This window comes from Elephantulus edwardii, unplaced genomic scaffold (assembly GCF_000299155.1).
Source record: "Elephantulus edwardii isolate Elephantulus edwardi_28Jun2011 unplaced genomic scaffold, EleEdw1.0 scaffold00038, whole genome shotgun sequence".
Taxonomy (NCBI): domain Eukaryota; kingdom Metazoa; phylum Chordata; class Mammalia; order Macroscelidea; family Macroscelididae; genus Elephantulus; species Elephantulus edwardii.
The window spans coordinates 11,408,732-11,435,003 of record NW_006399788.1 but is presented as its reverse complement, the minus strand read 5'-3'; the positions used below and the strand labels follow the sequence as shown (position 1 = coordinate 11,435,003).

The window sequence follows — 26,272 nt, the reverse complement described above, 5'->3', positions numbered from 1 at the left end:
AGTGATAAAAACTAAATGCAATTTCATACATTGTTATGTGTCGTTGAGTCGTTTCCAATGCATAGCAACCCTATGTACAACAGCTCCAAACCCTGCTCTATCCTGTGCTAATCTTATTGTCTCTGGCACACCAACCCGCATTACCCCAGTCACTGGGTCCACTCATCTCACTGAGGGTCTTCCTCTCCTGCATGTCCCTCCACTCTTCCAAGCATGACATTCCTCTCCAACAACTGGTCCCTCCTTGCAACATGTCCAAAGTATGTCAGATGAAGCTTCAGAAGTCTTGCCTCCAAGGAGCAGACTAGTTTCATCTTCTCTAGGACAAATGTGTTCTAGCAGTCCATGGTATACTCAATACTCTTCTCCAGTACCACAGTTCAAAGGTATCAATTCTCCTTTTATTATCCTTAGTCATTTTCCAGCTTTCTGGAATAGCACATCAACAGAGAACTGTCAGATGTGCTGGCTAGGTTTAGAAGAGGCTGTAATACTAGGGATATTATAGCTTATGTAGGGATATTACAGTTAATTTTAGATGGATCTTGGCTGAAAACAGAGACTACCAGAGGAATCTCTCTCTGTGTTTCATAGACTATGCAAAGGCATTTGACTGTGTGGGTCACAAAAGAATTTCAGAGGTAAGGAATAATAAAAAAAGAAAATTATAAAATATTTGCAAAATTTATTCATCAGAACTTTGTCACAGTAATCAAACATTAAATCTTTATTATGAGCTTCGGTAGTAATCTTCTGTAACTAAATAAAACTAACTTAAAACTAATTAGAGTCATCTATGCTGTAATCACTTAAGAATAAAGTCAGTCACAAGTTTGAAGCATCATGACTTTGGTTCTACCTAAACAATGATTGATCACAATTTAGTAGTCATTAAACTTCGGCTTCATGATGGAAATAAGGCTTCTAGTATCATAGATGTAAAAATACAGCACAGATAAGTAAACAACATATATACACATAAGAAAACTTTAGATGATAATAAATACAGTAAGGAAAACATTAAACCAAGCTACTCCTTGGAGGCAAGGATTCTGGGGCTTCGTCTGACATACTTTGGACATGTTGCTAGGAGGGACGGGTCCTTGGAGAGGGACAACATGCTTGGGAGGGTGGAGGGACAGCGCAGGAGGGGAAGACCCTCTATGAGATGGATTGATTCGGTGACTGGGGTAATCGGGATGGGTGTGTCAGAGGCAGTGCGGTTGGCGCAGGATAGAGTAGGATTTAGGGCTGTTGTGCATAGGGTCACTATGAGTCGGAAACGACTCGACAGCACGTAACAACAACAACAACAAGGAAAACATATATAAATAAGATAAAGTTACGTAGTAAGATTATTAAAGCGGTTAAGAGAAACTGCTATTTCTTTGGAATATGCATTTTAAATTAAATTTTTAAATATATACATATCCATATCAAACAGTGTTATGTGTCAACTTGCCTAGGTTATGATTCTCAGTAGTTTGACAGACACTGGACACTGATGTTATATTATAATGATGTTGCATTATAATGCAAAGTACAGGCTACAAATTCCCAACTTACAAAGCATTCCTATTTATAAATTAGGCCCAGTAAAGCCTATTACACTGAAATTTCCAAGTACATGCAATGATTCTTGATAATAAAGTGGTACCACTTTGCCAAGTGCATCAAAAACATTTTTGTTAGAATTATTGACTTACTATCTTAAAGATGATCTAGTATATATGGAATTATGACTTAAATGTTTTTACAGAAATATACTACAAACTAAAAAAAAAATTTGATTGACATTCAACACAAACTTTAACTTGATTTTCCCAACATAAGTGATAAATCAACCTGAAGACTTATTTAGGAAGAGGAACACAGTTCTTCAGACCTGATTCTTCAGCCCCTACAGCCCTGAGAACCAGCAAAGGTCTTCTTGCCGCCTCACCTGTGGATTTGGGTCTTATACCCCTACCACTGTGTGAGCCATTTTTTGTAAGAAATCTCTCTCCATATACCTATATACATACATCACTGATTTTGCTCCTCTAGGAAATCCAAATAAACACATTCTGTAGAAGAAGGGGACCCAGGTGGCCTAGTGGTAAGAAACTCTGCTGCAATTTCAAAGGCAGGTAGTTAGAATCCGCCAGGTGCTCTGCAGGAGAAGGATGGGCAATCTCCTACTGTGTGATTGACTGCCTCTCAAAACCTGCTGGAAAATAAGCTCCAACATGTCAGTACACAACAACAACTATGGAAGGAAGTCGTTTTACTTACAGAGAAAAGTTGTATTTCTGTTAGGATATATTAAGGAAATTATACCAAAATATTATTATTTGTTCTAAAAACAAGGCTCCCTGTAAAGAAAATCAAAGAAGCTGTTGATGGTTATTAAGGATGCTCTTTCATGATTGTTTTTCTACAGCAATTCCCAGAACACAGATTCCTGGGCAAGAGGTGGGCTAAAAACATTTAGGACAACTCCTGCAAAAAAGGAAAATACAAAGGAAAAGATCTCAAGCCAAGAAGTGGGAAAACTAGGAAAAAACCTGCTCCCCTTACCACCAAATAACATGCACCTTCTATGTCTGCTACACTCTCCCTCCCCCGGGAGTTATTTTTATAGCTACTGCTATGTCCTTTTTTAACATGTGGCTAAAAAAAAAAAAAGAAGAAGAAGAAGAAAGAAAAAATAGTGTAGTCCATTAAAAAAAAATATATTCCATGGAAAAGCAGTAATTGGCCAACAAATATAGACGGTATATATTACTAACAAAAAAATAATTGGCAAAAAACAAGGCCTCAGGAATTGACAGCATATCAACTGACACATTTCAATAAACAGACACTGCCCTGGATGTGCTCACCAAGTTGTGCCATTGTTGACAATTTCCACATTTTGTTGGATCTTCTTTTTTTAATTGAGATTTTAATGAAAGTTTACAGAGACTTTGGATTTCCTTTAAAACAATATTATTAATATCACATGTAAGCAAGACTCTGCTGAAGATTTTCCAAAAATGACTAGAACAGCATACACAAAGAACTGTCAGAAGTGCAGGCTGGGCTTAGAAGAGGTCATGGTATTAGGAATATTATATCTAATGTTAGATGGATTTTGGTTGAAAGCAGAGAATACCAGAGAAATATCTATCTTGGTTTCATTAACTATACAAAGGCATTTAACTGTGTGGATCACAACAAACTGTGGCTAACTCAGGGAAGAATGGGAATCCCAGAACATTTGGTTGTGCTTATGTGAAACCTATAGCTGGACCAGGAGGCAAGGAAACACTGAATGGTTCAAAATCAGGAAAGGTGTACACCAGGGACGTGACCTATCTCTATACTTTTTCAATCTATATGCAGAAGAGATTATCTGGGAGGCTGGGCTCTATGAGGAGGAGTGTGGCATCAGTTTAGAGGAAGACTCATCAACAGTCTGTGTTAAGCAGATGATACAACACTGCTTGCTGAAAACTGAGGAGGACCCGAAACGCTTGCTACAGAAGGTCAGGGACTGCAGCCTTCAATACGGATTGAAGCTCAACATCAAGAAAACAAAGATTCTCTCCACTGGCTTGATTTGTGATCATGATAGATGGTGAAGAGATTGAAATTGTTAACAGCTTTAGTTTGCTTGGCTCCACGATCAACACTTTTGTTACCAGCAGCCTGGAAATCGAAAGATGAATTGCACTGGGAATGTCTGCAGTCAGGGACCTCTCCAGACTACTGAAAAGCAACAATGTCACTCTGGAGACTAAGGTGCATCTGATCCAGGCCATGGTCTTCACATTACTTGCTATGAATCATAATGCTAGACAATGACTAGGGATGGCAGAAAGAAAATAGATGCCTTTGAGCTGTGGTGCTGGAGAAGAGTATTTAATATACCATGGACAGGAGAATAAACACGTTCATACTGGAGAGGGTGAAACTAGGCTGCTCCTTGGATGCCGGGATTCTGAGGCTTCGTCTGACATACCTTGGGCATGCTACAAGGAACTGGTCCTTGGAAAGGGACATCATGCTTGGGAGGGCGGAGGGACAGCGCAGGAGAGGGAGACCCTCAATGAGACGGATTGATTCAGTGGTTGGGGAGTTGGCCAGGATAGAGCAGGTTTCAGGGCTATTGTACACAGGGTCGCTATGAGTTGCAAGTGACTCAACAGCACATTACAACAACAGCAACAACAATAGTATTATCTGTGATAAAAGATGCAAATTAAGTTTCAAATTCTGTGGGAATATAAATAGACGAATAACTCATTTATTTGTGACTGAGGAAAAAAAATCAAAACCACATCAGTTTCTACTCCTGGTGACCCCACATGTTACAGAGCAAAACTCTTAGGATTCCTGAGGATTTTCCTGGCTGTAATCTTTATGTTATTCTTATGCATTGTTCAGCTCTCTGACACTGAAGGTGACTGGGAAGACTATGGAATGAATCAGGCACAGTCTTCAAACTGACATCACTGTTCTTCATCGTGTCCCTTGACAGCAAACTTGCCCAATGCAATAAGTCTCCTGATCTCCTGACTGCTGTTGCTAAAGTTGTGAGTGTTGATCGAAGCAAGAGGAAGTCTTTGTTAGCTTCAATTCTTTCTCCATCTATCATTACGTTGAATGTTGGACCTGTGGTGAGGATCTCTGTTTCCTTGATGTTCAGATATCATTTATACGGAAAGCTGTGGTCCTTGATCTTCTGTAACAAGTTTCATATCTTCCTCATGTTCAGCAAGCAAAGTTGTGTCATCAGCATATTATGAGTTAATGAGGGAGAGTAAATAATGAATAAAAATGACAGAAGAATTGTTATCTTTGAGTTGTGGTACTGTGAAAGAGTACTGAATATAACATGGACTTCCAAAAGGACAGTCTTGGAAAAGGTACACCCAGAGTGTTCAATGCAGGCAAAGATGGTGAAGCTTCTTCGTCTCACATACTCTAGACATGTTGCTGGATGAGGCTATTCCTTGGAAAAGGACATCATGTTTGAAAAGATAAAGGGCTGGAGAAGGAGAGGAAGATCCGCAGAGATCGACTGACACAGCGACTTTAGCAATGGGCTCTAGTGCGTCAGAGATGATGAGGATGGGGACAGGTATGACTGGGTTCAGTTTAGCTAGTCATAGGGTTGTTATGAGTCATATCAGATTCGATGCCATCTAACAATAACAATCTTCATAGGGTCAGGCTGATATGGTATCACTTAGTGGATACGAACTGCCAACCTTTAGATTAGATTAGTAGACACTGTCATGGGAAAGTCTGCTGTTAGGGACCTCTCCAAAGTACTGAAGAGCAATGGTGTCTCTTTGGAGACTAAGGTGCGTGTGATACAGGCTATGGTCTTCGCAATCACTTGTTATGCATCAGAGAGTTGGACAATAACCAAGGAGGATAGAAGGAGAATTGATGCCTTTGAGCTGTGGTGCTGGAGAAGAGTATTGAGAATACCATGGACTGCTAGGAAAACAAACAGATTCGTCCTGGAAAGGGTTAAACTGGGTGGCTCCTTGGAGGCAAGGATTCTGAGGCTCCGTCTAACATACTTTGGACATGTTGTGAGGAGAGACCGGTCCTTGGAGAAGGACATCATGCTTGGGAGGGTGGAGGGACAGACAGAACAGGAGAGGAAGGCCCTCTATGAGGTGGATGGATTCAGTGACTGGGATAATTGGGATGGGAGTGTCAGAGACAGTGCGATTGGCACAGGATAGAGCAGAGTTTAGGGCTGTTGTACACAGGGTCGCTATGAGTCGCAAGCGACTCAACGGCACATAGCAACAACAACATGTTGATCTTTAAAATATAGGAAGCAAATCGTTTAAAATTCTGAAACAATTTATTTTTATGTATTCAGCCTTTTCTGAATTGCCTCTTTCCCGCCAGTCAATTTTTACAAAAGCATAGAGAGTAAAACCAAAGTTCAAAGACAGGATGATAAAAGCATAGAGCAGTAGTAATTAATTATATAAAATATAATGTATATGAATGATTATATAAAACACTACGTACACATACGAAACACAATGTGCATTAATGATTACATGCAAAGTAAGTTAAAAAATAAACAAAAAAGAATCTTTCAAAACAGACAAAGGTAAAAACACAGATCTCCTCCACTCTCCACCTCACTGATTTTCAAATCTGAAGAAAGGAATGATAAAATAAACTCATAGAACTTTGCTTTTCAAAACTGTGAGGCAGAAAGATAATATTCCCCCTCCCCTGGCTTTTTTATAACCCATTTGTTTAGTCCAATTTATATAAATTCTTTTCTAATTTTAATTACGGAATTGGTTCTCAAGATATGGAAGTAAGGCATTCGCAGACTTGGGGTGTGTGAGGCAGTGCTTTGTTTGAGGCTCATGTTCACAGCCTCTTGGTCTCAATTATATTAGACGTTGTCCAAGGCAATTTAATTACTGCTTGTCCATATCAGCCTTGTTTGCCAAGTTTGCCCCCAAAAGAAGGAAGAAGACGGTCATTCTTCTCTGATTCACTGTGCCAGATGAATTCTGAATAGACAAGCTGGAACACCCCAAAGGAAGCAATTTTCCCATTTACTTTGAGGAAACAGATTTGGTTGAAACATTCCTCAGATTGTTCGAAGCAGGATGTTCTGTGTAATAGCTGGCCCTTGATACTTCATGGATTCCTGGGCAAGTATTTAAAGACAAACCAAAAATAGTCCTTTGCCATCGCAAGCTGATTCTGATTCACTGTGACCCCACAGGATAACGTAAAATTGTCCCATAAGGTTTCCAAGGCTGTATAACCTTTAGGGAAGTATCAAGTGGGGTGGCTGGTGGGCTCAAACCATTAACGTTTTGGTTAACAGTCCAGTGCTTCGCCACTGTGCCACCAGGGTTCCTATATGAAGTTTGTTAAGAATAAAACCATGCATTTCCCAAAAAGCCAAAAGCAAGCTCTTCTGCATCTGTCTTTTCTTATACCTTTCCTTCTGCTAGTTCATCCCTTTCTAAGTACTAGGCAGCCCAAGTTGGCCCTTTGCAACATGCCTTCCCTGCTGTCTCTGAATCTCACTAAAGCTATTTTCTCCCCTCTCACTACTGGCCATTATCACAAAACTTAATTGGGAATGGGACACACACACACACACATCATCATCATCATCATCTTTTTGCTTCTGTTCACCCCAAAATCAGCATAATTCTGAGACACTAATAGAAATGAAAAACCCAATTTTACCGATAGTTCACACTTAAAATAATCATCTGATTTCAATCTGAAGAACAGTAACATAAAATTAGGGAGCTCTGGTGGCCTAGTGGCAAGAAGCTGTGCTGCAATCCTGAAGGCATACAGTTTGAGGCCACTAGCTGCTCCGTGGGAGAAGGATGGGCAGTCTCCTCCCATGCAAATAACTGCCTCTGAAAACCCGCCGGAGGGTCAGCTATGGGTCAATTCCAATTCAACGGTACACAACAACAACAAGGTAGAATTAGGAAATTTCTGGGAAAATGCCAGAGGGCTCCTTGGAGGCAAAGATAATGATACTTCAGCTCTCATACTTTGGACATATTGCTAGGAGAGGATATTCCTTAGAAAGAGATGTTGGGAAAGAAGGAATGTCAGAAAAAGACAGGAAGACCTCCAAGAAAATGGACTGACATAGTGACTGCAGCAATGGACTCAAGCGTGTCAGTGATGATGAAGATGGCACAGGACAGGATGGGGTTCAGATTTGTTTTCAAGGGTCGCTGTGAGTTGCATTTGACTTGATGGCACCAAATAACAAGTGTCCTAAGGTGCACAGAGACGTACTGCCAACCCCAGAGCAACCTACTCAAGAGTAAGAAAGACAGGCAGTCTCCTCCCGGCCAGCCTGCAGCCTCTGAAAATCCACTAGAAGCTCTTCTATGAGTTGGTTCTGACTTGATGGCAATGACAGTAAATGAGTAAACATAAAATTAAAAAACAACAACAAAACCCCACCTACTGCCCTCGATTCCAATGTATGGCAACTCTACAGGACAGAAAGAACTTTCCCCTAAGATTCAAAATAGCAGTCTCTCAAAATAGTTTTTACTACCACACAATTCACACTTGCTTAGAATTTCTTCCAGTTTTCCACGTGGAAATCCCTAAGTCTCTCTTCTTACATTCCTGCCCTAAATGTGTATCTTTTCTCCTTTTTCCCCTTGGAGAGAAAAACAGGCAGAAGACAAAAACAGCTTTGGCCTTCAATACTGACAGGGACACAGAAGTCAGAAATTACAGGAATTCTGATAGCCATCAGACAATCTCACAGCTTCACTTGCTGTCAGAAAACCAAGATTTATTGTTCACTTGCCCAAATAATGCATGGCCAGTCCAGAAGCTTCTCTCTGGTCCTCCATCTCCTTCATCTGCAAAATAATCATTATTTACTCTGTGCACAAACTCTTCCTCTTCCTTGCGGACTGTATGACGTAGAAGAAAAAGTGCTTGATGGAAAGTATGGAGACTTGACTTCTTATTCTATTCTGTTCTTATTCTTATTCTATTCTGTTCTTATTCTTATTCTATTATTAACTTACCATGTGGCACTGGGCAAATGAGTTCCTAATATGTTTGTGGAATAACAGGACTGGAACTAACATCCAGTTGCAGTGATGAGCGTCTCTGAGTCTATGACGGAGACATTAAACTCAATTACTTCTTTCAGACATGTTTCTAACTAATCATATCTGGCTTCAATCATCTTACATAATATGTACTCACACACTCAGTTGGTTCTCTATCAAATTTCAGCTGTATCTTTGCATTAACCTTATTCTTTTTTTCCTTTAGTATCTTTCAACTCCTAGAAACTGCACTGGTATCCCGAAGGCACACTGCTCAAACCCACCAGCTGTTCCATGGGAAAAAGATGTGTAATCTCATCCCATGTGATTAGCTGCTCTGAAAACCTGCTGGAGGGCCAGCTATGAGTCAGTTCCATCTCAACAGAACACAACAACAAGGTTCCAAGAGTGCAAATGGTTAAGCCGTTGATTACTAATGCACTTAAGAGTGCTTCATAATATGAGCTTCATCATTTGTCTCCCCAAAAAGTTACACAGCATTAGAAATCCTTGAGGCACAGTTCCATTCTGGAAGAGTAACTGTGAGTTGTACACAACTCCACAGACACTGCTGACATCCAGGTTCTGTGTCTCTCTGAGAAGACAGGAAACCCTTCTACCCACTCTAGCTGCTTCTTCATCTGCAAGGAAAAAGGCCTGGCTTACCTACCAAGGGTTTGATTTTTAGAGTAAATTCAAATGCAAAAGACACTTTTACCTTCTGAAGTAAAAGAAATCTTGGAAAACATAGCTGGAGAAAAAAACAAAACACAACACAACACCACCTAGAATACTATCTGGTGCACCACTGTCGCTCTGTGACAATAATTACCACGTCACATCTGGATCCTCAGCTCCAAAACTAAAGAAGGGCTTGCAACTTACAAAGAAAAACCTCTGACAAGAGAAAGAGGTTTCCTATGGGAATTTTCTAGCTTCAGTAATAAGCGATCCCTCATTTCAGGCCAACACTAGATTCACTTCAGAGCTTGTGCTCCAGTAACCAACAACCACCACCAGCTCAGAAAACACAGACCTGGGGAGCTCATAAAACGTAAGGAAGAAAGCGTGATCCATGTACCTGCCAGTCTCCTCACCACATCTCTCCTACAGGTGCTTTTTCTGTCCAGAGTTTTAGACAACTAGAGAAAGAAGGGCTGTTCCCTGCTGTTGAGATTTCTAGTCTTGAAACTTGATGGAAGGCCACTATGAGTGGGATGGATTTGATGGCAGTGGCAGAAAGGCAGTGAAGAGATGGACACGGGGTTTTATTTAGCTGAAAAAAATTTTTTTTTTTATGCGTGTACCATCAAATTGGATCTGACTGGTACAGGAGGCGACTGTTCCTCCTTCTTTAGCAGAGCATCTGGTGGATTTGAACCGTGCACTTCTGGGATTGCAGTGTTTAGCTGAAAAATTTTAACTGAGAAAAGTTCAGTCCTTTCTGTGAATCAGACTCTAAGGACTGAGTTTAGTTGATTCAACAGTTTGTATTAACACAAAGCTCTTATCTCTTTCCTTAATGACAAGATTGCATCTGATCTATCTGAGGCAAAACAGCCCAATTGACCAAAGCTCACTAAACCTCTTCTCCAGTTGGAAAGTGGAGAATGACACTGAGTTATGCTCGGGGTGAGATGGATGGAAAGCCATAAACCACTTACTTTGGTCACATCATCAGTAATGGTAACAACTACAAAAGACAAACAAAATGGGTAAAGGATCAATGAAAAAAAAAAGGAAAAACAGTAAATGAGATAAGCTGACACAATAGCTATAACAGGAATGGGCTCTAACATTTTCATGATCATAAAGATGGCACAGAAGTGGGCGATGCTTAGTTCTGGTACACATAAAGCTGCCACAGGCTGAAGCCAACTCAACAATGACAATGACAGATGTTATACAAGTGGGCTGCTACAGGGTCACTGAGTCAGAATGAACACAACAGCCACTAACCATGTGAATAGCTAAGGCAGTCCTGTTCTCAACAATCCTGACTCACTGAATCTCCAAACATACAATCATTTGTCAGTTTCCAAAAGCTGATTTTTTTTTTCCTGCTGTTGAAAAAGTATGGCATTATGACACTTAATGTTTACTGTTATATAGTAAAAAGGTAACTGGGTCATTATGAAAAAGCTAAACTGCCTTATCAAGACATGCATATCTAATTCAGCACTGGGTACCACCCTCCCAGGAGGAAGTCCTGTGGAAGTGGGGAGATATGGTGCTAGAAAGATAAACAGGGCAAAGTTTGCTTCGCAGGATTACCTTCCAAGGCTGGGGCCATCCTGAGATCCTGAGAGGTTAGAGAGACTAAAGACCGACAGGACACAGAAGAGCTAAGTAACACTGTCTATCCAGTCCTACCCCAACGTGGATGAGTAATCTCTCACAGGGAGGCCATCGAATTCACTCTTAAACAACCACAGGATAAATTTCTATGATGCGATGTTCTTCACTGAACTTTCAGGTTCACTGTTAGTTCTTCCACACAGCACTGGAATAAGTACAGAACATCCAAACACTGTTACTTATTGACTTCAACATGCCAAGAATTTATGTCAAACTCCAGAGTGGGAGTTTTACACAGATTATCTCATTTAATCTATGCAACAAACTTGTAAGGTACACATTATATAGAATTCCCATTAATAAAAAACAAAATAGTTGCCACACAGCAACCCTCCACTGGGCTTCCCAGGCTGAAAAGGAAAATGTTTACGGGAGGCACTTGCTCCTCTTTTCTCTGCTGAGTTGCTAATGGATTCAAACTGCCAACCTTTCAATAGTTAGCAGCTCAATACATTATACACTATACTCAATACATCATACACACCAACCCGCCTTAATTTCCACTTTAGGTGACAATAAATAAAACTTTGGAGGTTAAAGAACTTGTCTGAGGCTGCAGAAGCAATAGTGGCATATCCTGAATTGGAATTCCTGGCTTCTGAATCCAAGTTCATTCTTTCTTGGTTTTGTTTTCTCTATTACTTGGTTTGTTTTCTTTTCTGAATATAAAAGTACATACCAAGTAAGGGAGCAAGTCAGAATTTAAAAGCAGCCCAGCCTGTGTGACTCAGGTCCACACCCTGCTGCCTTTGATCCTGATTCCTTCTTTCCGGTCAAGCACTGGAAACAGGCCTAGTGACGGGTCTCCAGTTGAGGAGTAACAGTAGAGGCAAAGTTCATTAGAAACGGTTTCTGCATTGCATGTTTTCCTTGTCTTCTTTCTAGAATGAGGAATGCCTCCAGGATTTAAACATAAACCAAGAAGTCTTCCTAACTAAGGTAAGGGATGTACTCTGCTTACTGTTTATCCAAGACCACCTTTTTTTTTAAAATTAATTTCAATGAACATCTACAGAGATTTTGGAATTCCATTCATTCATTGTTGCACTTTTCTCCCCGCCAAGGGGATTACAAAACACAAAGGAAGTGGCCTCAGCTGAGGGAGAGACACCACAGATGGTAATCTCAGACTCTCAGGACAGTGAGCCAGAGAGGGTTGCTGTTATTTGCTGACATCAAGTTGGTTTCAGCGCAGAGTGATCCTATGTACAATAGAATGAAACGACTGTCTGGTTCTATGGCTTCCCCACAACCAACATCTTATTTGAGCCCACTGCTGCAGTCACAGTGCCAGTCCATCTCATTTAGGGTCTTCTCTTCTTCACTAAGGAGCTCTCATGATGCATATTACCCTGCTAACCGAAACAGCATATTGCATATTGTAACTGTAGAGCATAATGCCCTGCTAACCGAAAGGTCAGGCCTTGGAATCCAACAGCCACTTGGTCAAAAAAAGATGGGCTGTGCCCTCCTATTCAGATTTACATTTTTCACTCCTTATTTTTTTCTTCTTCTTCTTTTCTTGTTGAGTGCCATCAAATCAGATCCTACTGGCACCGGAGTAGATTGCCCCCCTCCACCTTCTCCAGAGGAGCAACTGATGGAGTCAAACCTCAAGCCTTTGGGATTGCAGTACAGTTTCATTCCACTAGGACACCGGAGCTCCCTTCAGATTTACGTTCATGGAGGGCAGCGCTGTGTCAGAAACTACTCGATGGCAAAGGGCAAGTGTATGGAGAAAAGCATCAGAAGTTGGGAATATCAAAAGGAGTTTTGGAGAGATGTGAAAAATTATCAAAAGTTGGGAATGTGGGAAGGAGTTCTGGAGAGATGTGAAGAATTCTATGAGATTAATGGGATCTTCAAGGGCACAGGCAGAATGGCTGTCCTTAAAATTTGTGAGAAGAAATGCACAGGGGGAGTGACACAGGTATATACCTTTATGCCAGTTTATCCTTTTAAATAGACTAAAAGGCACACGCACACAGAAACACCAATGTATGTGAGTATGCTGGGTGGGAATTTTTTTTTAAAAGACCATGTGTCCCTTTCATGTTTATTACACAGAATACTAAAAACTGAGGTTTATTACTTTGAAACACTGATTTTCAAACAAGTTCAGAATTCTAACTGGAGTTAATTATACACACTGGAGTAAGAGACAGAAGAAAACTAGCTTTAAGCAAAGCAAGTATTATTTAATGCAGGAGCACCAAAACACAAAAATCAGTGGACTGCTGAGCCCCATCAATTAAGATTACCACAATGAATATCATTTTGTCAATCAACGGCAGGTACAAGATATTTAAAAATATTCAGAGAAAGCAAAACCTCTTTATTAGATGAAACAATGCCAGGCCTTCTGAAATAGCAGGAAATGGCTTCACAGCCTATTCTGCCTTCAGTGACTCTCAGCGCAGTAAATCTGGTAAATGCAATGTGAGCCTAGCAATATTAGCTACAAAAGGATCTGAGGAGTCCAAGTACATGCATCACGTGTCTTCACCCCTGGTCACCACTTTCTCCTTTCTATTCAGCACCTGACTTATTTCAAAGGCTAATGAATGAGTGCACAGGTAATGATGTAAACACAGTAATTTCTGTTCTGGCAAGGCAAAAGACCTCCTTCATCATCTCCACCCTTAAGCAACATTATCTTATAAATTTATTTGTTTCTCATTGCTTATGTTGAATCACTCCTTAATTTCCAGAAGTAAAATCCTCAGGAACAAATTCACTTACATGGTATTTCTCCACCATTAGGCTCATTTTACCCGTCACTAACTAACCAATTAATCCGAATGGAAGAATGGTTTCTATGAAAGTACAAGATGATCCACTTAAGACTGCTAGGCTTACAGCAGCATCTCTGTCCTCCAAGAGCTGAGGATTTAGGAACTTCCAAGTTAGCTCTGTCCTCAGCTGCACATAAAGAGATCAAAAGATCAGCCTCATTACAAGGCTGAATGCCCCAAGGGTCAAATGATACATCAGACAGTAAGTGCTGCTCGAGGCCAGCAAGAAATATGGATGGGTGTCCTCAGAAGCTGTATTATGAAGAAAGAAGGACTTAAACTAGACCTTGAAAGATGGGCAGGCAGACAAAGACCAGACACGTCTCCCCTGAAGGGCCTGGTGATTTCTGCTATGATTCATCAAGGGGAAAACAGCTCTGACTAGAAATAAAATTTCACACCATTAGCTTCTAAAAATGATGTTTGAATTAGCATTTGACATTCATTTGACCCTGATGTTAGCTCTCAGAGTGGCTCTGAGAGTAAAAATGAAGAATCAACACATACACGAACAAAAATCTGGAAAATCAAAGCCACATGCTGGAAACAATGTCTTCCAGTCTACCTTGACCGAACCATTAGCACACTTTTTAAGGAGAAAATATACCTTCATCACAAAGATTCAGGCAAGTTACGGAAGCCTAGAAAAGAAGACTTAGTGAAAGCTTATCTACAAGGATTCCAGGAGAGAGAGAACTTCAGAAGAGTGTTCATGCATTCCAACTTCCAGGGAAGCCCCTCCTGATGTGGAGATGAGTATCGGCTTGCTGCCAGCCAGCTGAGCGTTTCAGCCGCCTCTAACATGGATCCTCAGGCTGACCTGACACGAGACTCGTCCCAACTGCAAACCTGCACGAGCCTTCAGATTACGGTTCACTGTGTAGAGAACATGCCAAGTCCCATGTCATGTCCTCCTAAACGGCTATATCTTACTGGCACTCAGAGGCCAAGTGTGACATCAAATATTGTGGTCAGTCTCAAGAAGAATCTTCAGGTCATTTCTGGAAAAAAAAAACCATGCTGCTGAGTATGTAATGGATATTCATCACAGAAAAGAATGCCAGCATCCACAAATCGCTATTCACAATAAACTGATAATAATCGCACCCACTTTGTAGGGATGCAGGAAAGATTGTTCTGGCACTTAGTAAGAGATGTGTTAATGATTATCAAATTGTTTATTATTCTGTTTACAATCAGGATGTTTGTTGATTGAGGAGGAAAACAAAACAAAACGCCAAAACCCAACAATCAGGGCTTCTTAGTAATCCTACTCTGAGGAAGTCTGGTCATGAGACGGGGTGGTCCAGGCACGGGGTGTCCCACTCCCTGTAGAGAGCAGTAAATGACGATACCTCGCAACAGTGAACAGACAGCCGAGGCCCAAGCAGAGCGCTCCAGGCTACAAGTCCCAGGGAGACTCACCACGTAGAGCTTGCGCCAGATGACCGCCCATTCCCGCAGAGTGGCCGTGAGCTCCTGCACCAGGGGCAGCTCAGCAGGGATCACCGTCTCATTCTGCCTAAAGAAAACCAAGCAGACGCTCACGTGACACGGCACTCATCACTGCTGCTTCACTCGAAGGAGGCAGAGCCCGTGAGTGGGGAAGGGAACCAGCGACGTGTGGGACAGAGTAAAAGCTGGCCACTGTGGGGTTGTATTAAAGGGACTTTAATCCTGTTAAGCATCAGAGAAAAAGAAACAAGCTTAGAGCAGCACAGTTTTTGAGATAAGACAGAATTTCTGCAAAGAAACAGATCCCAGTCCAGCCTGTACCTCCCCGTTGGGGATCTCTCTGAGACCTTAAGGGAGCTTTGGTGGCTGAGTGGGTGAGGGGCTGCACTGCCAATTCGAAGGCACACAGTTCTACTGCATGGGATGCTCCACAGCAGAAAGATACACAAACTCCCCCCGGACAATTTACAGCCTCTGAAAATTTGCTGGAGGGTCAGCTGGAGAAGAGTACTGAGAATACCATGGACTGCTAGGAAAACAAACAGATTCGTCCTGGAAAGGGTTAAATCGGGTGGCTCCTTGGAGGCAAGGATTCTGAGGCTCTGTCTGACATACTTTGGACATGTTGTGAGGAGAGACCAGTCCTTGGAGAAGGACATCATGCTTGGGAGGGTGGAGGGACAGCGCAGGAGGGAAAGGTCCTCTATGAGGTGGATTGATTCAGTGACTGGGATAATTGGGATGGGAGTGTCGGAGACAGTGCGTTTGGCACAGGACAGAGCAGAGTTTAGGGCTGTTGTACACAGGGTCGCTATGAGTTGCAAGCGACTCGACGGCACATAACATAACAACAACAACGGCACACAACAACAACAACAACAACAGCATAAGAACTTAAGGGGTAGCTGGATTCAGTAATTACTTAGATGGAAACAAAAATTCAGTAGTATAACAGGTCTACCAAGAAGCCATTTTTGAAGGCAATGGGGTAGAGAAAGGTGAATGGTCAAAAGAGTCCCTTGTGATTTCATGGCATCCACTGGCTGGGACCAAGGCACTGCTCACTCTTTTGGAAGAGAACTGGTTTTTCTTTTCATTTGCTGCTTTAGAGCATAGAAAACATATATGCACTCAAAGTGTCACTTAACAGTGGTGTTGTTGTTGTTAGCTTCCCCTGAATTGACGTCAAACCATGGCAAACCGACACGTGCAGCACAGAAAGGCTCCACAAGGTTTTCAAGTCAGGCCTTTTAGACAAATGGCCAGGTCTTTGTTCTAAAAAGTCTCTGAGAAGGTCTAAACCACAAACTTTCCAATTCATAATAAAATGCTTAACCAACTACACGACTAAAGCCCTTTACATTTAAAAAACAAACAAACCCATAATCTCTACATTTAAAAAAAACCCCAAACCAAAACAAACACATAAACTTGCTACTGAGTCGGAACCACTCAAATCTCACCCTCCAGGGAGATTTCAGACTGAATGACACAGGAGGAGATGGTTCATCTTTCTTACAGAGCAACTAGTGAATTCGAATCACCTGCCTCTGAGAGCTAGCTGCCTTACTTTACATTTGACTTTTAAAAAACAAATGAGATTAATAGCAAAAATGTCAGGCTTAGCAAAGGAAAATACAAAATGCTCAGACAAATCTGAACTTTACATTTAGTACAAGTAATTTTTTAGCATGTCTCATTTAATATCCTGGTGTCTGGTGGCATGAAGCTGTGCTGCAATCCCGAAGGCATGCAGTTTGGACCCACCAATGCTCTGCGGGAGAAGGATGGGTAATCTCGTGTGATTAACTGCCTCTGAAAACCCATTAGAGGGTCAGCTATGGGTCGGTTCTGACTTGACAGAACACCACCACAACAACATATAATATTGAGGACATACTTACAGTTTGATATTCATTTGTTATCTGAAGTTCAAATTTAACCATGTATCCTGATTTTTACCTAACAAGCCTAACGTGGGAACATGTCTCCCACCTTGTCATCTCTGTGGCAGGGGACAGTGGGCGATGCCTGCGATGGCCCATCAGTAGGAAAACTTTTTCAGAAGGGCAGAAGACCTAGTTTCTGGTCCTGGCTCTGCAATTTAGAGTTTCGTGAATCTGAATGGCACTGAGCTGACCAGAAGGGTATTGTTTGAATCTACCCGCACCTCTGAGGGAAAAAGATGAGACAGTCTGCTTTCATAAAGATTCACGGCCTTAGAAAGTTCTGCTCTGTCCTGTACGGGGTGGCTATGAGTCAGAGTCAACTCAGAAGAGTAGAGCTGGGCAGGGTTACTGCCTGTCTGTGACAGAAGAGTGCTACGATTAAAATGGTCTTTTTATCTCAGTCTGTGACCCGGCTATCCCTTTTTCCTCTCAGGCACATCTCATTCTCTATCTACCTGGGAATGCCAGTCCAACTCCAGGCTCTCCTTACTACCTCCTGAACGATCCTTCTAGGAGATTCCCAACTAAGAGGTTGGTTAGAAGGGTGGAGGGATAGTGCAGGAGAGGAAGACCCCAGATGAGATCATCAGACAGTTAAGTGGGGTAATGAGGGCAGATGTGTGAGAGACAATGAGATGGGTTCAGGGTGGGGCAGGGCTCAGAGCTACTGAGGCAGAGTCGACTAGATGGCACATAACAACAACAGCAAGCTGTGTGTATTCCCTTCTCTGCCACAGAGATGGGACTTTTCACAATAAGAAGCAAGAGTAACGGAAACTCCATGGATGTTTCCTTGCAGAGCCCATTCATACACATTATTTAATTTGAATCTCATATCAAGCTTATACTAACATGGGCCAGATTTGTTTGCATCCTAAAAGTTTTTTTTTAAAATTTTTATTTTATTATTTTTTGTGCATGTACCGTCAAATCAGATCTGACAGGTACAGGAGGAAATTGTCCCTCCTTCTCTGGCAGAGCATCTGGTGGATTCAAACCCTGTACCTTTGATTGCAGTACAGCATCTTGCCACTAGGCCACCAGAGCTCCATCCCAAAAGTTTTAATATAAAAGCTCAAAGTGTTCTAAAGAGGATGGAGCCTATTCATCTACAAAGATCTCCAACCCACTGGCTTCTTAAGTCATATCAACCAAAGAACCCGAATGCCCACGTCTATAAGCACACACACTCACGTAAGTGAAGTGGCCCAGGGGAAGGTTCACTGCCTCTGTCCTTTGCTATTTATCCTAGTTGTCTATTGCATAAGGCATTGTGCAGACAATTCAAAGGCAAGCAGTTCAAAACTACTAGTAGCACTATGGGAGAAAGACAGGCAATCTTCCCCCACGAGATTTATAGTCTTGGAAAATCTACTGGAGGGTCAGCGATGAGTTGGTTCTGTCTCGACAGTCTTAAGACTTGAGAGCTGAGTTTGTTATTCTAGGGAAGGATGTGAGGAAGAAAAGTGAAGATAGAGAAAGGGTAAACTATATCAGGAGAAGTTTTCATTCATTTCTCACTCAAAAGAGAAGCAGAGCTGAGGAGACAGTCAAGCACACACATGACTTTATTTTAATGATTATTTACATCTTCATCATCTTTAGGAGTTTTCTTTGATTAGAACTTACCCTCGGTCTTCCACAGTAGCCTCTTTCAAATGGATATATGTTTCCGGGAAAATACCCTACGGAGAGAAGTTGTTTGGTTAGATAGTCATAAAATCTTGGTGCAAACAAAGACCTTAAATGAGCACAAGTGATGGTAGAGCAGGAAAGAGCCAGCTGGTATGCTTTACAGTCAGGTTTACAAGATACCAATTCTGCTGGCTACCTAAAGCAAGACAAGGTCAATGCATATGAAAGGTACAGACTAAAACCAAGGTTCAAGGAGCACAGGCAAAATCCTTTCTGAATTAAGAGGTAGACAAGGCTGGGCCAAGTCGGAGGTGCAGTGAGGTTAAAGCACTTTAACAGTGAGCTCCTACCAGCCATGAGATGCTTTTGTTTTAAGTTGCAAAAGTTGTGGGGTTTATTAAGGAAACAGAATGGAGGTTTGGAGAAGCAAAGGATATCATACAGTGAAAGTTCAGGTTCAGTTTAGCAACACAAATAAACCTCTCATTTCCTCATCTTTGTTTCACAGAAGTCACTTGCCCACAAGAAGTTCCTGGTGGATTCAAACTGCCAGCATGACGTGAACTACACTAAAACGATTTCTTAAACTTTCTCTTAAGACTATTTTTTTAAAATACTAGTTTATTTACAAAGTCCAAACACAGTTTCTCACACCAGATCCTTCCCATATCCCTCACCCCCCCACGCATCAAATTGTACAACCCCATGATTAATCTCCTCCCTCTACCCTGCACAGCCTCACCCTCATCTGCTTCCTCCCAACCAGTATGAAATTATTACCTAACTTGAGAGGGGCTGCATTATACTGAGTGAACTAACTGATTCCCACAAGGACAAATACTATGTAAATCCATTATTGCAGAATGAGTATGAGGATCCAAGGAGATGCTTTCTTTAAAGGGTTTCCCATAATTAGTGAGATGGATAGCTAAGTGGGGCCATAAAATAACAGTAGTTTTCTAAAGTAATTTCTCTCAGTCTTTTCACTTAAACCAAATGCACCCGAAAAACAATCTGATTACTTGGTTAATTTTAGCATTTCAGTCTCAAAATAGTCTCCATTCTACATTCCTAAGAGGCATCCCTACAGCATATTTTGACACTGCCCAAGGGGAAAACTAAGGTCCTGAAAGATTCATGAGGAAGACAAGAAAGCCAAATGGGAGAAAGTAAAGAGTTGATATAATTAATAGGGAACAAATGGCAGTATCTGTTCTCATATACACACTTTGTTTTTTGCATGTGTGGTGTGTTCATCCATGAAAAGAAAAACCCTCCCAAAAGACTGACTGGCACAGTGGCCACAGCAATGGGCTCACAACTGCAAGGATGACACATTTTTTATTCCTATCTATTCTGTTATACAAAAGGCTGCCATGAGTCATAGTCTGACCCAACTACAATTAGCAACAAAAATATGAGAGAATGCCAACTGGAAAAGCCACTGGTTTTATGGCTATAAAATGCTCGCCCAGGAGCAGTCTTTTGCTCTGGTGACATCCTCTGTACAGAGTTTTAGTGCTAAGTCAAAGGCATCTGGCAGTCTGAATCCACCAGCTCAGTAGGAGAAAGGCAGGAAATAGCCTCTTGTGCTCCTTGTTTTTGTTGTTAAATGCCATAAAGTCAGAATCCACTCATAGCTGAGTGTCCAGTGAGTTTTCAGAAGCTGTAAATCACACAGGAGATTATTCACCTTTGTCCTGTGAAGCAGCTGGTGGATTCAAACTGCCTGCCTTTGGGTTGGCAGCATAACTCCTTACCACTAAGTCACCACCACTCCCTCTGAAGATCTCTGCTGGAGGGTTAGCTATGAGTCAGTTCCAACCCAACAGCAATGCACTGACTGAGCTGAGTAAGAGGTGAGAGAACTCCCTTATCTGGCCTTCTGACTCAAACTGGCCGACTGACTCAACTATTCCTTATCCTACACATGTAACAAATCATAAGCAGACAATTAATAAATACTGGAAGTGCAGGCAAGACAGACTTTCATGTCAGGGATGGACAATTTTGCTCTATCAACTGCAGGCATTATCTTTCAGGTCAGCATATGGCCATTGTGTCTCTGAATTGTTCTGATAAATCTGGACCTTGTAGAACTCTTCCTAGGCCACTGTGATCAAATTATAGTTCTAATTTACAGACTGTGTCTCTATTCATTTTATTCTTTCCCAATGAAATACATTTATGGGAGTGAGGGGCAGGGAGGCAGGGTGTAAGAAGAAAAAAAAACCCCATGTATATATATGTATTTGTTTTCCCTAGATGCTGCCTTTATCCACATTCCCACACTCCAAGCCAGAATCAATAATCAATTTCTGAAAAGCTCTTGGCTTCTTCAAATGCAAAACCATTAGGTCATTTTATTACCACTCCAAATAGCCAGGTCTGCTAATAAATTACACCAAAAACTCCTATGAAAATAGCAGACCTTTTAAAGAGCTCTTCTTCTAAAGACCAGCAATCAAAGCTGTTAGACTAAAACAATCTTCGAAAAGCCTGCCTCTCTTTATGAAGAGAGGCAGAGGTGAGCTTCAGTCCTCACAAGTGATTCTGAATTGCCTTTTGTCCTCTGGATCTCTCCATAAGAGAACAATTTCCACTCAGAAATCAAGAAATCAAAGCAAAGTCCTTGTGTGTGATATAATTTCAGTAAATCATAAAGTTTCCTTTAACTGTCAAAAATGAAGACAAACTAATTGTTCTAAAATGTAAACTAAAGTTTAAACATCAAAATAAACAAATGACAAAAACATTTAAAAACCATCTAGAACTTACTTCAACCTTAGCAGAGTATTCTATCCATCTAGTTTTCAAAACAGACAAAACAACCTTCCCTGGGTGGATTTCGATGTATCAGGAAATGCCTTAGAAAGGAAGGTCTTCCATAATGAGACAGGATACTTAACTACTGGAGGACTTACTGAAAAGGAACTGTTTTAAAGTGATACATATCATTTAAAAAACAAGAGTTTTCTTTCAAGTTCAACTGATCTGACAGAACAGAAATGAAGTTATCTATCTATCTATTTTTTAAAGGATTTTGTTGTTGTTAGTTGTTTATACTTTAAAGGTCCAGTAAATAACAGACTACCTAGTCTTGCTCTTCAACAAACTGTTAACTAATCACACTTTATGGCGCTCCTATGGCCTAATGGGTAAGGTCCCATATTGCCAACCCAAACAAAGGCAGTTCAAATCTACCAGCTGCTCCAAAGAGGAGAGATGGATCTCCCATGCGATTTATAGCCTCTGAAAACCCTCTGGAAAGCCAGCTATGAGTCGATTCTAACTCAAAGGCAATGAGAGAGAGAAAAGGAAAATCATACTGTGAGATAACTTCCATTTTCATGACAGAACCAAGCCAATTCTAAACAAGAAGCAAAAGCGGCCGCATTCTGTCATGTCATGGTCTTATTCTCACCAAGAACTTCAGCTATCTCACAGAGAACCTGATGCCACTGAATCAATTCAGACTCCTAGTGAGGACTCTATCAGATTCCCTCGACTCTAATTCATTAACACTGTTTGTTGCCTGTGTATTTAGTCCATCGGAGAACGTCATCTTTCAGAAAGGAGCAGAACATGCTATGGACTACCAGGTCTTTATCTAAAGGCCAAAATCAACACCACTACCCTCAAGTAGATTCCAACTCACAGAAACCTTCCATTGGTTTTCAGAGGCTGGAAATCTTTAAGGGAAAAGATGACCTACCTTCTCCCACAGATGAGCTGGTGGATTCGAATCACCAACCTTTCCATTTGCAGCCTGATAAATTATGCACAATACACCCAGGCTCCTTTATTTACAGGCCTGGGGATATTAAACCACCAGTAAGAGACTGAACAAAACTACTTGGTTGTTTATGAATAAATAGTATATAAATCCAACTGAATCGTAAAGTTCAGTATCAGGAGTTGGGAAAAGACAAAATTGAGGGAACTGATGTTTGCATTAAAAGCAAATACATCCTTAGATGGTACAATACTAAACTTTAAAAGATAACAAAGTATGTACATATATATTTGCAAACACTGAGTGTAATTTAATAAACAATATGACTAGCGATGATAGAAGGAGAGTTGATGCCTTTGAGCTGTGGTGCTAGAGAAGAGTAATGAATATACCATGGACTGCTAGGAGAACAAACAGGTTTGTCCTAGAGAGGGTGAAGCCAGGCTGCTCCTTAGAGACAAGGATTCTAAGACTTCATTTGACGTACACTAGACATGTTGCCAGGAGGGACAAGTCCTTGGAGAGGACATCATGCTTAGAAGGGTGGAGGTATGGAGAAAGAGAGGGAGACCACCAATGAGATGGACTGATGACAGTGACTGTGGTAATGAGGGTAGGTGTATCAGAGACACTTAAGTTGACACAGGATAGATCAGGTTTCAGGGCTGTTGTACATAGGGTTGCTATGAGTTGCAAACGACTCAAAAGCACAGAACAACAACAACATGAAAAGCTTGACCAGAATAGAGGGACAACATGCTTGGGAGGGTGGAGGGCTGGTGCAAGAGGGGAAGACCCTCTATGAGATGGACTGATTCAGTGACTGGGGTAATCAGGATGGATGTGTCAGAGACAGTGCGACTGGCACAGGACAGAGCAGGGTTTAGGGCTGTTGTACACAGGGTCGCTGTGAGCTGCATGTGACTAGACGGCACATAACAACAACATACTCTATACAGGAAGCTCTGATGGCCTAGTGGTAAGAAGCTGCTACACTGCAATACCAAAGATAGGCAGTTCGAGGCCACTGGCTGCTCCATGGGAAAAGGAAGAGCAATTCCTCCCTTGTGATTAACTGCCTCTGAAAACTGGCCAGAAGGTCAGTGATCGGTCGGTTCCCACTCTATGGTACACAACAACAACAACAATAATTTATCTATACAGGGAGCTTTGTGGCATGGTATGTGGGCAGTTTCACTGGTAAGCCAAAGGCCACACCTTTCTGGCACTTTGAATCCACCAGCAACTCCTTGTGTGAAAGATAGGCAGTCTCCTCTCTGGCGTTTAAGCCTCAGATATTCAATGAAAGGTCACCTATAACTTGGAATCTAGTGCAGATAATATCAACGACTGAAAACCCTGCATAGAACAGTTCTACTCAAACACACTTATGTAGCCATTAAGCAGAGCTGATTCCAAGACAACTGGTTTGCTTTTCAAACTGTGAAAATTTGTCTGGGCATCATGGGATTGCCACGAGTCAGATCCAACTAAGGAGAAACTAGTTGTTGCATTTTCATCCTATAGAAGCAGTCCCTGGGAATGCAAACTATTAGCACTCTAGGCTGCTAATGGAAAGGCTGCAGGTTCAAGTCCACCCAAAAGTGACTCAAAGAAAAGCCTGGTGATCCACTTCCTGCAAAATCAGCCACCGACAGGAGTCCTGGGAGTGTAGTCCATAGTGCGCTGTGCTGGTGATCAAAAATCACCCACTGAAAGCATTAGGCAACACAGTTACATTGATACACGCATGCGGGCACCATGAGTGAACTCCACTGTTGGGGGAGTCCTACAGAAAGGTGCTTTTCTGGAACCTGTATTCCCAAATGGTACACATCCAATACCAGCTTCCCTGTGTGTAAGGATGACTTTTTTTTTTAAGAATAAAAACCACAGGCTTGTTAATCCTCTCTTGGTAAATTCTAAACAATTTCTCTTACCCTCTTCCTAACTCTCCATTTGGCCTGTGAACTAATTGTAAAATAATAAAGTCTATCAACTTTGCTTTTTCTAAAGAAAGTGCTGACATCGTCTGCTGACCCTGGCTGCAGTATCAAAGGGAAAGAGCTGACCTGGCCGGAAATAGCTGAGGGAGGTATTAAGATATTTGATAGATTTTTCTTTAGCTTGATGATTAGTAGCTTTGGCACTGGGAAAGGAACCCTCCAGCTCAGAATCTTCCAAACTCTTTGACCACAACAAATAGGAAGACACGCATTTCCATGACAACCTAGTACTGTACAGATATCTATGAACATATATACTTAAAACTATTCAAGAAGGAAACAAAACCTATCAAATGGGGAAATGACCAGCTCTTCAACAAATGGTTCTGGCAAAACTGTACTGCTAACAGCAGAAAGCTGAAACAGGATCCACATCTCACACTGTATGGAAAAAAAAAATCAACTTAAGGTGGAGCAGAGATTTAGGGTTAAAGCCTCAATCCATAAAGATAGTAAGAGATAAAATGGGGCCAAACTTAGAAGGACTAGCCTATGATATAAAAAGGCCAGCAAATATAGCCAGAAATGGCACAGCAAGGACAGCATAACATTGATTAAATCTCTGTGTGCATCAAAACCTTTTTCTAACAGTAGTAGTAGTTGTTGTTGTTGTTAAGTGCCATCGAGCATAGGAGACTCAAAGCAACCCTATGAATGAAAGACCTGAACACTTGTGTGACTTTCATCCTTTCTCCAGGCTCATAGGGTTTCTGGAGGCAAGCTATTACAGAAGCGGATGCCACCAGTGCTTCCAAGCTTGTTTTAATCGGGGAGCTCCACCAAACACTGTCCACCATGGGTAACCATTATCACATTTGACACATCAGTGTCACAGTGTTCAGCTTCACAACAACCACAAGTTACCTCTGTATGGCAAGTGGACACACCAGGGCTATATGACCTATAAGAATGTCTGACCAAAACCAATTAAAAACAGGGCTGAGGGCCACAGATTAGTCACCCACCTTTGGCTTGGTAGCATCACTTTCTGTCTATTAGGACAACTGATCTCTCTCTGTGTTAATAAATATGTTTAGGTGAGCAATTTTAAAAATATGTATATATAATGCCTTATTTGGATAAACCAGAACTGATTATAACTAAGACTATAACTATTGCACTGTTGCTATGTGCCTTTGAGTCAGAACTGACCCACAGTTGACCTAATGGGTTTTCAGATGCGATAAATCACATCTGTCTTATTCCATCTATGAATAAGTAAGATTAGACTAACTATAATGGTCTAATAGCAATCTAATAATCTGACAATAAGTTGTTCTGAGGGAAAAAAATGGGCAATCTCCTCCAGAGGGATTTACTGCCTCTGAAAAATCACAGGAGATTCAGCTCTGAGTTAGTTCTGACTTAAAGGAACATAACAACAACAATAATTCTCTATAGAAACTCTAATTAGTCTAGAACTAATCTAATTTAAAATGGTCAACCAAAAAATAATGGAATATCACTGTTTTATAAGAAAGGGCTCTACTTACATAGGGACTTCTCAGAAAATGAGATTTCTTTGGCTCTTTGCTGTTGGTTTGCAAAAGTAGTTTTTGCGCTTTTAAGGAAAACTTACTCAGATGGAAATGTGATCTCAGACAGGATTTCATAACGAAAATTTATAGACTACTGCACAGCTTCCACAAGAAAAAGTCTGATAACCCAGTTATAAAATGGGCAAAAGATATGGAAAGATTTTTCATATAGGGAGACATTTGGATGGCCAACAGACACACAAAGAAATACTCAAAATCAC

At 41.3% G+C, this 26,272-nt stretch overlaps 1 protein-coding gene across 1 annotated transcript in view; it reads right to left on the bottom strand.

The window, feature by feature from the left end:
• The window catches only part of DOCK5 (dedicator of cytokinesis 5), a 242,031-nt gene that overhangs the window by 156,102 nt on the left and 59,657 nt on the right, over positions 1-26,272 (bottom strand). Inside the window, exons 4-5 of the mRNA XM_006884916.1 lie at positions 18,766-18,821; positions 15,158-15,254 (exon numbers count right to left, since the gene is read on the bottom strand). Of these exons, the coding sequence (XP_006884978.1) occupies positions 15,158-15,254; positions 18,766-18,821 (153 nt within the window). The remainder of the gene's footprint in view (positions 1-15,157; positions 15,255-18,765; positions 18,822-26,272) is intronic.